Here is an 11,403-nt window from a genome sequence, read left to right on the forward strand (position 1 = left end):
GGGCTCGGGGCTCATCATGCAGGTGAGCTCACGGGCCAACCGTGGTGGTTTTGTCTCTCCATCTCGGGTCGCGGAGTCCTAGCCGAGCAATGTGAGCCTTTCTGGGGCCTTCAGGGCGCGGGGAAACCATTCTGTGCTTTCCTCTCTCCACGTCCCCACTGAATGTCACAGGGCTCAGGGGAAAGGGCGGGGCTTTTGGAGACAGACAGCCCCAGGGTTTCACCCCAGCTTCCAAAAGTCACATGGCTGGTAAGTGGCCGACCAAGGGATGGAACAGCCTGGCTGTAAGCCCAGGCCCTCAAAGCTATGCCATGCTGCTTCCTTGCAGGACATCATCCCAGAGAGTGCTGACCCCTCAGCTGTGAGCCCGGCACACGCCGTCTGGCACACTGTCGTCGTCGCAGAAGAGGGGAGTGGAAGAATTGGGGGGTGAATGGGTCGATGGGTGGAGGCAATGAATGGAAATGTGAGAGTGGATGGACAGATGGTGGAAGGGTGATGGGTGAGTGGGTGGGTGGGTGGGTAAGCAGTGGGTGTATGGGGGGACCGATGGCTGAGCACATAGTGAAGGAATGAAATGGATAGGTTACTGGTGGGTGAACGAGTAGACGGATGAAGGTGGTGAACGTGTATATATATCGATATATGTGTGCAGGATGAGTGGATGAGAGAAACGGACGGGTAGGTAGATATGTGAATTGTTGGAAAGTAGGAAAGGAATACGTAGGTCGATAGTATGTGGGGTGGACAGATGGCGTTGGCTATATGATTGGATGCATGGGATGGATGGATAGATGGGAGATGGATGAGTGGGTGGTGGTGAGTGGGCGTATGGGTTACTAGAGGGTGTAGAGGGGATCAGCGAATCAGCGGGTGGGTGGATAGTGAATAGATGAAATGGATAAATGGATAGGTGAATAGATGGATAATTGGGTAGATGAGGAGTAGAAGGGTGGATGGATAGATGTATTGATGGATGAGTGATGATGAACGGACAAGGTAGATAGATGGATGGGTGTGTGTATGGGGTGTGAATGTGTAGATGGGTGGTCGTATGGGAGTGGATTGGTGGATGGATGGATGGATGGATGGATGGAGTAAATGAATGGGCAGATGGGTACATTAATGGATAGATGGACAGGCAGATAGAAAATGGTGGGCGGGAGGATGTATTTCTGGATGAGTGGCTGGCGGATGGATGATGAATGATTGGCAGGTGCGTGGGAGCGCAGGTACAGTAGGGAGAATGCAGGCTTTGGAGCCTCCCAGAACTAGATTAGAATCCCAGCTCTGCAGGCTGTAGGCGGATGGGTGCATGCCCAGAGACGGGCCCTCCTTGATTCTGCCTCCTTGGCTCACACTGAGCCTGGTGGTAAGTTGCGAGGGGCATGACCCATCCCTCGTTTAGTGACTGCTCTAGGCCTCCAGTCCTCATCGTCCCTGCATTCTACATATGCTGGGGAGACTCGAAACAGCTGCTTCTCTTATGACAGCTCCAGCCTAAAGGGGGAGCCCAGCTGCCTGCAGTGTCGGTTCCAGAGAGGACTCTGGTCTACACCGCAGTGTTCATTTGCACTCTCAGTGCCTTAGCTCACCGGTGTCCCCGCATTTCAATTCTTCTCCCTCCAGCTACCTGTAGTCCATACTAATTCTTAAAGTCTAGTTCAAATGCTGCCTCCTGCAGGAAGCCTTCTCTGATTCACAAGAGATTTCAGAGTCCTCTCCCTCGTCTGGGCTCCTTCGTCGCTGTGCTCCATGTTTTATGCAGCTTTTGAAGGTTTATCTCGTGTTATCATAGAGAGTACAGGGGTTTAGAGACGGGAGTGCTGCTTCTCAAAATAACCGTATTTGGGTACGTGTGCTATTTTAAAATTCAAAATCCCAGCTTTGGGGCATTTAAAAGAAAATCTTAATGGGCTTCATCTTTGTCTTGCAATAGACAGAAGATCGTGCAGCATCACGATCGTGAACCCAACAGTGACGTCCCTACTCATTGGAGTTTTCCCTTAGTCTTCATCTGATTCTCCTCCAGAGGAGCCCGGCTCGTAGAACGGAGGGGAAGGGAGAGAAGGGACGGGAAGAAAGGGTCTCAGGCGACTCCCAGCCTTGCCCAGGGGCTCCGGCCACCGCCTCCCTTCCCGCTGCATTCTCCCCCCCTCCCCCACACTGCTCACCTTTCCCAGCTGTCCTGCCTGAGAGCTGCAAACCTCAGGGGCAGAGGGACTGCACACCTGTCCTGGTCCCTGCGGGCGGGCAAAGGGCAGGCGGCCGCAGCCCCAAGTTCACGGTCTTATAAGATACAGTGTCGCTGCTGGTATTTCAGTGTCACCTGAGGACCCGCTCAAGTAGCCACGCTGTCACAAACACCGAGACAGGGACCATGACTGCTCCGCCCGCAGCAGGTGGCTGCTCCATCAGCGGGCACTCGGTACGGATGCACGGACGAGTACCGTGTGGGGCTCAGCACCTTTACCGACTGCGTGGGCGCAGGGACGGAGCGTGAGGTGGGCCTCATCTCCATCTTACAGTGAGAGAAACGGAGGCGTTGTATGGTCAGTAACTCACCTGAGTACACCTGAGCCAGGCTTCGACCTATGACCTCAGGCCCACCTGGCTCCAGAGCACAGCATTCTGGACCCCCAGTGGTCGTGCTTCCCCAGGCCGGGGAAGGTGTGGGCTAAGGGCTCCTTAGTCGCTGTGCTTGCCCAGGCGTGCCCTGGACATCTCACTGCCCGCCACCCCCGTGTCACTAACTGGTAACTCAGGTCTGTTCTGTGCTCGTTCGCAGGCTGAGGAGACAGCAAGGGCAGAGCGGCCGACTCCTGGACACCGAGGGCCATGCTGGGGGACAGGCCCGCGGCCAGCTGCAGGACGGGAGTAACAACAACGTCCTCGCCCACGCCTGCTCCCACGGCTGCACCAGCTAAGCCACCCCATGTGGCTGCAGACCCGGACTGCACACACCTTCGCCCTGCCCTCTGAAGTCCTCCTGCGTGCCACAACTGTCCCTGTCTCCCAGCCCCCCCCCCGCCCCGACACCATCAGATGCAGGAACAGCCCTGGGCTCAGAGCCGGGGAACCTGGGCTCCGGCCTCAGCTGCCAAAATGATCCCGACGCGACCTTGGACAAGCCTCGCCCGCCTTCCTGTGCCTCGGTATTCTGCGTCTGCCAAAGGGGCACGCAGCCCTCTGCCGCCCTCTGCAAGGCTCTTGGGGGACTCCAGTAACCTCGCGAGAACTTCGACACTCGTAAAGTTGTTTACACGGGCGAACTGTAACCCGACGTCGAGAGAGGGCTCCCGCCCCCGAAGCCAGTGGATGGCCACGACTTCGCTGTGCGGTCCTCTTGGCTCCTTAGTGCTTTTGAAGACGCAGCTCAGAGATAAAATAAACACCTGATGTGTTTGTCCCGCCCACGGAAACACTGTTCCCCAATCGTGGAGCAAAACCAGAAGCATCTTCATTTGCATTTCCTGCCAGGCCAGTCCTTCCAACCCTCTAAGACTGCGTGGCCTGCACACCAGCCCGGTCCCCAAGGTCTCCCTGCTGCAGACGCTCTCCCTGCCAGCCCCAGAGGACTGCTTCACCCGTTTTTAATTTCGGCAGGTCCCCACCACACCCCAGCCCTGCTGGCAGGTAGCTGCGCATTCAGAAGTCAAGTTGCCGACCTCGGTCACTGCCATAGGGTGTCGTCAGAGTTCCCAAAACGCAGTCCCACAGCAGACCTCTGACCCTCCGCCCCCTTCCAGGATCTTTCCTGGGGAGGTTATAACATTGTCTCATCAGGATTGTCTACAAGGGTTCCTAGCTGTCATTGACGGTTGGTCCACATCGACGGATTCGGAAGCACGGGTCATTATGGAATGCCTTCTCTGGGAGGACAGTGGGCTCACACGCAAAACAGACCCCTTTGTGCTCTGCTCGGGAGCGGCTCGTCTCGGGAGACGCTGTGGCGGGCCCAACGTGGAGGTAAAGCTCAGCCTCGGAGTCAGGCCGATGTCAGAAGCCAGCCTGCTGTTTACTTACCAGAAGTCCTTAGGAGAATCCCGTAATCACCTGCGTGTCAGTTCCCTCGTTGACAAATGAGGTAATAAAACTCAGCCTGCAGGTGGTGACAGGGCGAACTGAGATCCCGTGTGTATTGCGCCCAGCTCATGCCAGCCACTGAATGGTACCACTTTTCGTCAGCAGCAGCAGCAGCAGCATTTGGAGAAAGTGTCCTGTGTCACCCACTAGGCCGATCTGTTTTTTGCAGAAATGAGCCCGGCGTTCAGGATTCTCCAAACTTCCTGGTGTCTTCAACATCTGGACACCCCTGTGTTGTTCAATTGTGTTTTTATTTTCTCATCCAGTTTTCACTTTTCACATTGTAAATCAATCCTCGGGGCCGTCAGCGTCATCTCTTAGACTTCTCAAGAGACATTTTAATGTATGGCATGGTTTTATATGTTCATTTTTTTTAACGTTCATTGTTGTCCACCTCTGACCCAGCACTATTTCTAGATGGCGTTACTCACGGAGCCTGTTGGCTTACACGCTTTTCATTTTCACTCCCCATTGGCACTGTGCTGTCCTGTTTAGGAATAACCTGTCTCCTCTCTTCACTGTGACCCTAGGAGCGCTTACGATTTCTCGGTGGGCAGAGTTCATGAATTAGGGGGCAGGAGAGTCGCTGGGTTTCCTGGCTCTGTTCAAGTTGGCATTGTTCCTTGTTGAGAATAAACTATTTCTTGGACATTTCTTCCTACAACTTTGTTCTTATTCAGGGTTGAGCAGGATGGGGAATGTCCTCTTAGAGGCAAGACCTCAAGTTCAATGACACACAGATGAGGGGTGGAGGTGGGGTTACCAAGGCAGCGATGCCTTTACTCGCAGCATAAAGCCAAACTTGATCATGATTTGCATTATTACTATCATTATCATTATTACTATCATCATCATCATCACCACCATTATTTTACACTTATAAAGATGTAATCTACAATCTACACACTAGGGAAAAATACAGAAAATTCTCCACCTAAAAAAAATACTCTTAAAATTTCCTCCAATTATGGGTCAAACCTCGACGCAGCAGCCTGGTGTGAACGAAGCAGCATCCGAATCACTTTCCGCGCTCACCTCTACATGTCAGAATCGTCTTTCCCGAGGAGCCATTCCACCTTTCCCTGGATGCCTCTGGGCCTCCTGGCAGCACCAACCCAAGCCAGGTGTAATGTCCACAGCTCCGTACCGCATCTCCTGTAACTTTCTCAACAGCACGGGAGGGTTCTTTGGCCCACGGCTCATCCTCCTCGCCTCCAGGCTACTGGGAAGGACAAATTCTCTCCTGTCTGTCTCCTCGTCCTCCCACCCTCCGCCTTCCTGTCCTGGCTCCTAAGAGGGACTCAGTAACCTCAATGACCTCATGTCATTTGAAGGCATGAGACAGTAGTGAGCCCAGCACAGATTCTCGGGATGGGCGAAGCTTGCTTTGGGTGGTCCCACTGCCGGTCCCCAAGGCTTTGTTCTCTCCTGGTCCCAGGGCTGTCCCGGAGGCTGCACCAGTGTAGGGGGCCCAGTCCTCACCCCCTCTTCAGAGCACTCTCTCCTGAGTCCCAAGTTCCACATGAGTTTTCCCTTCTCCCTCATCCCAAACCCCATTCTCGGAGGACAGAGCCCCCCCCGTCCAGTATTGGTGGGAAAGCAATCTGATTAAAGAAATACATACCCAAGCAAGAATTTGAGTAGGATTCACCCTATGATTTAAAATTCAGGCTCAGTCTACAGCCATGCCACCCTGGACGTGCCCAATCTCGTCTGGTCTCGGAAGCTAAGCAGGATCGGGCCTGGTTAGTACTTGGATGGGAGACCACATAGGAAGACCGGATGCTGTAGGCGTTTAAAAAAATAAAATAGAATATAAAATAAAATTCAGACGCAGTTGGGCAAGCTATAGACTGGTGGCATCAACAGAGCCTCCACTGAAATATAGCTCAGGCTTCTCATGCCGGTATGTAAAAACGGGTCATATTTAGAGTATTAGTGAACCCAAAGCTGGGTGCTCTGAATTCTTTCCCATTCACCAGCAAATACTGCAGCATCTGGTCCAGAATCCCCTTCCCCAAATTTGCCTGAGCAACCACAGTGTCCCTTCCGGTTAGCCAAGAGGCCCCGCCCCCGGCAGGGGAAGGGGAAGCCCCTGCAGAGACTGCCTGCTGAGGGCCCTTGTCACTCTTCTGCATGTTGACCATCATGGCCCCTGGCCACCCACTGGCCTTGACCCTCACTCCAGGCTTCTGCTAGGACGACCTCCACCCCTTTACTCTCTCCAGCCAGTAGGGACACAGCTCCCACTTGTTAAAATCCTCCCTTTTAAAGCTGGTTCCGACCCAGGGCCTTGGGCCGTGGCTGTCCAGTTCTTTCCTTGATGCTGCCTCCCTCGCCTTCTCAAAGCACCTGAGTGTGAGCTGGGGCTCCCTGGAGGGTCCCATTCAGTGTCACACTGGCCCTGGGGGCCCTGCCTCCTGATGCTCCCAGCCCCCTGCCAGGGCTCACCTGTCAGCGTCCTTGACGGACCCCCTCTGTCTGACACATCTGCACTGTCTACACTCCAACCACAGACTGGGCCCCTTCCCTCTCCAGGGTCCTCAGCCCAGACACAAGTCAGCCCGTGAGGCAGACAGTGACTTCCACATCCCCAGATCTCCAGGGATGGCTAGGGCCCTGCTCCCACTGGGCACAATGGGCCTCTCTGGAGTGGACACAAGCTAACCCGTCTGGGGTCAGCCCAGCAAGAGCTGGCTTCCTGTGTGGTCCGCGGCAAGTCCCCACCCCTCCAAGCATCAGTTTCTGCATCTGCCACCTGGGCCTGGGAATTGTCACTCTGCCTTTTCCAAGTGCCATTTACAAAGGTCAGCACTGGGGCTCAAGTGAGGGCACGTGTTAACTCACAGAGCTTTGTGCAAAGCGAACGTGCTTCCCAAAGGAGAAACCATTTTCTATTTTTTCAATTAAATTTTGTAATTAAATGTATCGAGGTAGAGATGGTTAATAACAATATACAAGTCTCAGGTGTACAACTTTATAAGACAACATCTGTGTACCCCACTGTGTGCTCACCACCCAATCTAGTGTCCTTCATCACCATATATTTGACCCCCTTGACGTCACCTTCCTGTGATGCCACTGGAGCCCCGGGGGGCAGCGCCCGGGCCTGCCCCTCCCCCAAGAGTCCCAAGAGGGGTCTTGGGAACCTTGCACCACTCAGCCTGCTGGTTATATGGGGCGTCTCTGGTTTATAGATGACAGAAGTGGAACCACTATACACGGCAGTGACATCTGCGGATGCCGCGGGAAACATCCTTGCATGCAGCAGATTGCGATGCAGCGGGTCTGGGATGGGGCCTGAGATCCTGCATTTCAAACGAGCTTCCAGGGCATGCTGATCATCTGGGCCAGGGAGCACACTTGGAATAACAAGGATCTAGAACCGTCTGCCCTCAGGCCGACCTGGCCATGCCCATGTCTTCCCGTCTCCACAGCTCCGTTCACACAGCCGCAAAGGCAGGAGGTTCCGACAGAGACCGTATGGTCTGCAAGGCTGAAAATATTTACCATGCGGCCCTTTACAGAAAAAGCGTGCTCACCTCTGATGCAGAAGACACATCTGGGACATGAAGTGGGCGTGAGGTTGAAGACACACCAGTGCCCTGCTCACCGGCGATTCAGCCCCACGAGGTCCCCGTGGGGAAGGATCTGCAGAGAAATCCATGGACCGTTTCGCCCTCGTGGGTTGACTGTTGGGCTTTTTCCCAACTGTGGACCCTTGTCAATAACCCCTTCCCAGGCGGGTATCCCCGAAAGTCACCCACTGCGTGTCTTCTTCCTCCCAGTGCCACCAGGTCCTCCCAGCAGCCCTCTGGGTAGCGGGCCTGCTTTGTGGGGTTTAATTTCTGCAGCACTTACCACACTGGACCACTGCGGCCGGCAGTGAACTCCATCGGGGCGGGCTGGGCATAGATGGCCCCTCGCACAGAGCTGCCCCTCGGTGCCCCTCGGTGGACATGGAAGAACTGTGACACTCCCACCTTGGTGTCCAGAGTTAGCAAATGCCTGTCGCTTTGATTATTCAGGCCACGTGCTACGCCTCTCTCATATTTAATTACTAACTGTCACGAAGAACGAGTAGCTTCTTCCTGGGCAATCATCTGTTCTTCGTCCACGGTTTCGTTCCTGTACGCTATCTCTGCAAATCTAAAATTAGTATAAAATAAGATTGTTTTAAAAATATGTATGTCTGCAGAAAAGCCGGGCATCGGCCCCCCAGCAATGCTCCGCCCCCCACCCCAGCAGCAGATTTGTCTTCTTCCCAAGACTGAAATCAGAGTTCTACTTTATAAAGAAACAGAAAAATAGACCCGAGGAGGGCAAACAGCACGCTGAGGGCAGAGCTTACGCGAGGCGGGGGAGATGCCCGTCTGTCTGTCTGCGTCATCAAGCCGCTAGCCGGCGGGCCCATCCACAGCGGAAGAGCCACATCGACCTTCCTTTGTGGAGGGAGCCGAGAAATCAAATACGCTCACGTGTGCTCAACAGACACCCACGAAGCCACCTCGGCCATCAGCTTGGTCCTTTATAGATGCACCAAGAAGACAGGCCAGGAGAAGCAGACATGGCGGAACGGCAGTGTCACAGTACAGGGGACCAGGATAAACGGAGAACGACTCCCCCTGCCCCCCAAGGAAACAGTCAACTCTGGGGATGGAAGAGGACTTTAAAAGATTGAATGCATATCCTCGGAGAGATCCGAGATGATATTGCAGCCACGAAACAACAGAATGAGCTCTTCTGAAGAAAGAGGAAAAAAACCAAAGAGTTCCTGGAAATGAAAAATTATTGCCAAGGTAAAAAATTCAATAAAAGGGCTGGAGGAGTAAGTGGAAGAATCTCAGAACTGGGAGTAAAGAGAAAATGACCAACCCTGATGGAGAGCTGGAGACACACAAAGCCAGCAATCGTGCTAATGACTAGGAGGTGTCCAGCGCTGACTACGCGCCGAGGTATGTTGAGGGCTGACTATGTGCTGAGCTGTGTCCAGCGCTGACTATGCGCTGAGCTGTTTCCAGCACTGACTATGTGCTGAGCTGTGTCGAGGGCCCATTATGTGCTGAGCTGTGTCAAAGGCTGACTGTGCTGAGCTGTCAAAGGCTGACTACGTGCTGAGCTGTGTCCAGTGCTGACTACGTGTTGAGCTGTATCCAGTGCTGACTAAGTGCTGAGCTGTGTCGAGGGCCCACTACGTGCTGAGCTGTGTCAAAGGCTGACCACGTGTTGAGCTGTGTCCAGTGCTGACTACGTGCTGAGCAGCCCAGTGAGCATCGCGCGCGTGCTCTTGACACTTTCCCAACCCACTGAGGTAGATGGACGCAGCTGGACCCCTACTTTGTAGATGAGGAAACCGAGGCACAGCCGGGGGAATGACTTGTGCAAACCACACAGCCAGTGGAAGAAAAGACGGGACCTCAAACCCAGGCCTGAGCCCCTCCCTCTCCTACTCTGCTGCCCTCACAGCGAGGGCTTCTCCTTGGGTCTAACCACAGGAGAAGAGTTTGAGACCTCTCCCCAGGGCCTTCCCACCTCCACCCCACAGCCGATGACCGACCGGTGTGGGCAGCACAGACGCCTCTGCTTGGGTGTTCCTCGCAGGATGGGGTTGGGGCTGGTTTCGCCCGAGGGCCACACTCTGCTGGCCCCTCCACCCTGTCCCTGCATCCCTTCCTGGGACCCTCCAGGAGCCCTCTCCTAATCCACCACGCGTGCGCACACCCCTGGCTCGGGCTCTGTGTCTGGGAGGATCTGACCTACGTGGGGACAATGACGAGGAACGCCGGGCTGACCAGACGCCGCAGCCCCTGACCCCTGGGAGCCGCAGGAGCAGAGCTGGAAGGTCCCCAGCTGGTTGCGTGCGTGGCACAGCCGGCACCGGCGCGTGCCCGGCTCAGGGAGCTGCAGGAGCAGAGCTGGAAGGTCCCCAGCCGGTTGTGTGCGTGGCACAGCCGGCACCGGCGCGTGCCCGGGGTACGTGCCCAGGCCGCGGAGGATTCTGCTGGCCTGGCACAGGTGCGCGTCGCTTCAGCCGTGCTCCACACGTGTGCATCCCAGGGGACCGCTCCCGCCCCTGCTTCTCAGAGGCACTGTGCCGCCTTCACGCGGGGAACCTAAAGACAGCATGTCGCGTCGAACGGCAGGTGGCTGGCCACCTCCGGGGCGGCCCCTGAGCATCCTTTCCTTTGTGCCAAGTCTCTTGGAAACAAACATGCGGAGCCCGACATGCAGACGAGGCCTCAGCCGGACAGCGATCCAGCTCCCACTGTCTCCTCGAACTTCGCCTTGAAGAAGCAGGATTCTTTTCTGACGTTTTTGTTTGTGAAGTTTTTTTTTTGTTTTTTTTGTTGTTTTTTTTTTCCTCGAGAACATAGAACTGAGCCTCAGAGAAAATCTGAAGATGACAAGCTCAGGGGATGAAAGCTGCCTTTTCCCGCTCTGCCAAGCTCTCCTGACAGCGCCCCGCTGACAGACACCGACGCGGCAAAGAATGAAGGACAGCAGGGCAAGGGGAGAGGGTCACAGTGGGCAGCGCAGGGACCTCGGCTCCCAGGAGCTTCGCCGAGTCTGACTGGGCAGGATGCCTTGCCACGGGGGGCCCCACTGGGAGCAGCCTGGACCCCACACATCACCTCGCTTAGTCCTCACCACAAATCCAGGGTTCTTATCATTTTTTTCTTATTGAGCGATGAAAAATTGAAATTCGGGGAGGTTATAGGACTTGCCTGAGGTTATTCGGGTAATAAAAGAAGCCGGATGAGAACCCAGACCTGTTTCCCTCAAAAACGGAGCTTTTTTTTTTTACTGGATGACATCCATTTTAGGCGTACAATTTCCTCCAGTCTCTCCCCGCTCCACCTTTCCAGGCAAATCCTCTGAAGGTTAAATGAGATGATGCGTTTTGAGCAAACACGCTATGATGCCCCCTCGGATTGGTGGTGCCGGAGCTCCTGCTGCTCTTAAACTGTCACCAAGCCCGAGTGCTGCCTTAAACGGCCACTGGGGAGCCTGACACCCTATGTCAGGAGGGGACTCTAACCACCCAGGGCACAGACAAGGAAAAAGGAGGCCGAGCCTCATTCACTCATTCGCTCAGCAGATCTGCCTTTGTTTGCCCCTGTTCTAGGTGACGAAATACATCGGCGACAAAGTGGACACAGATCCTTTCTCTTGGACCAGCCATTGTGTCGGGGCGGGGGGACCAGGCAATAAACAAGTAAATGAGTAAGTGACACAGGATGTTACACGCTGATGAGTGCTTTAGAGAAAAACAAAGCCGTCCATGAGGGAGGGGGACAGGAGGGAGGGAGGTGGGGG

The 11,403-nt window shown here is 54.8% G+C and overlaps 1 protein-coding gene and 1 pseudogene across 2 annotated transcripts in view; both read left to right on the forward strand.

Annotated features, from left to right (window-relative positions):
- The window catches only part of STK32B (serine/threonine kinase 32B), a 136,286-nt gene extending 133,330 nt beyond the window's left edge, over positions 1-2,956 (forward strand). For both annotated transcript variants that reach the window (XM_015594881.2, XM_025051857.1), the window contains one exon: positions 2,789-2,956. In XM_015594881.2, coding sequence (XP_015450367.1) covers positions 2,789-2,927 — 139 coding nt within the window. In that variant the 3' untranslated portion in view covers positions 2,928-2,956. The remainder of the gene's footprint in view (positions 1-2,788) is intronic.
- Positions 2,957-5,761: 2,805 nt separating this feature from the next.
- LOC112485555 lies at positions 5,762-5,880 on the forward strand (annotated as a pseudogene).
- The last annotated feature ends 5,523 nt before the right edge of the window (positions 5,881-11,403 follow it).

Source organism: Pteropus alecto, unplaced genomic scaffold (genome assembly GCF_000325575.1).
Source record: "Pteropus alecto unplaced genomic scaffold, ASM32557v1 scaffold5, whole genome shotgun sequence".
In the NCBI taxonomy this organism is placed as follows: Eukaryota; Metazoa; Chordata; class Mammalia; order Chiroptera; family Pteropodidae; genus Pteropus; species Pteropus alecto.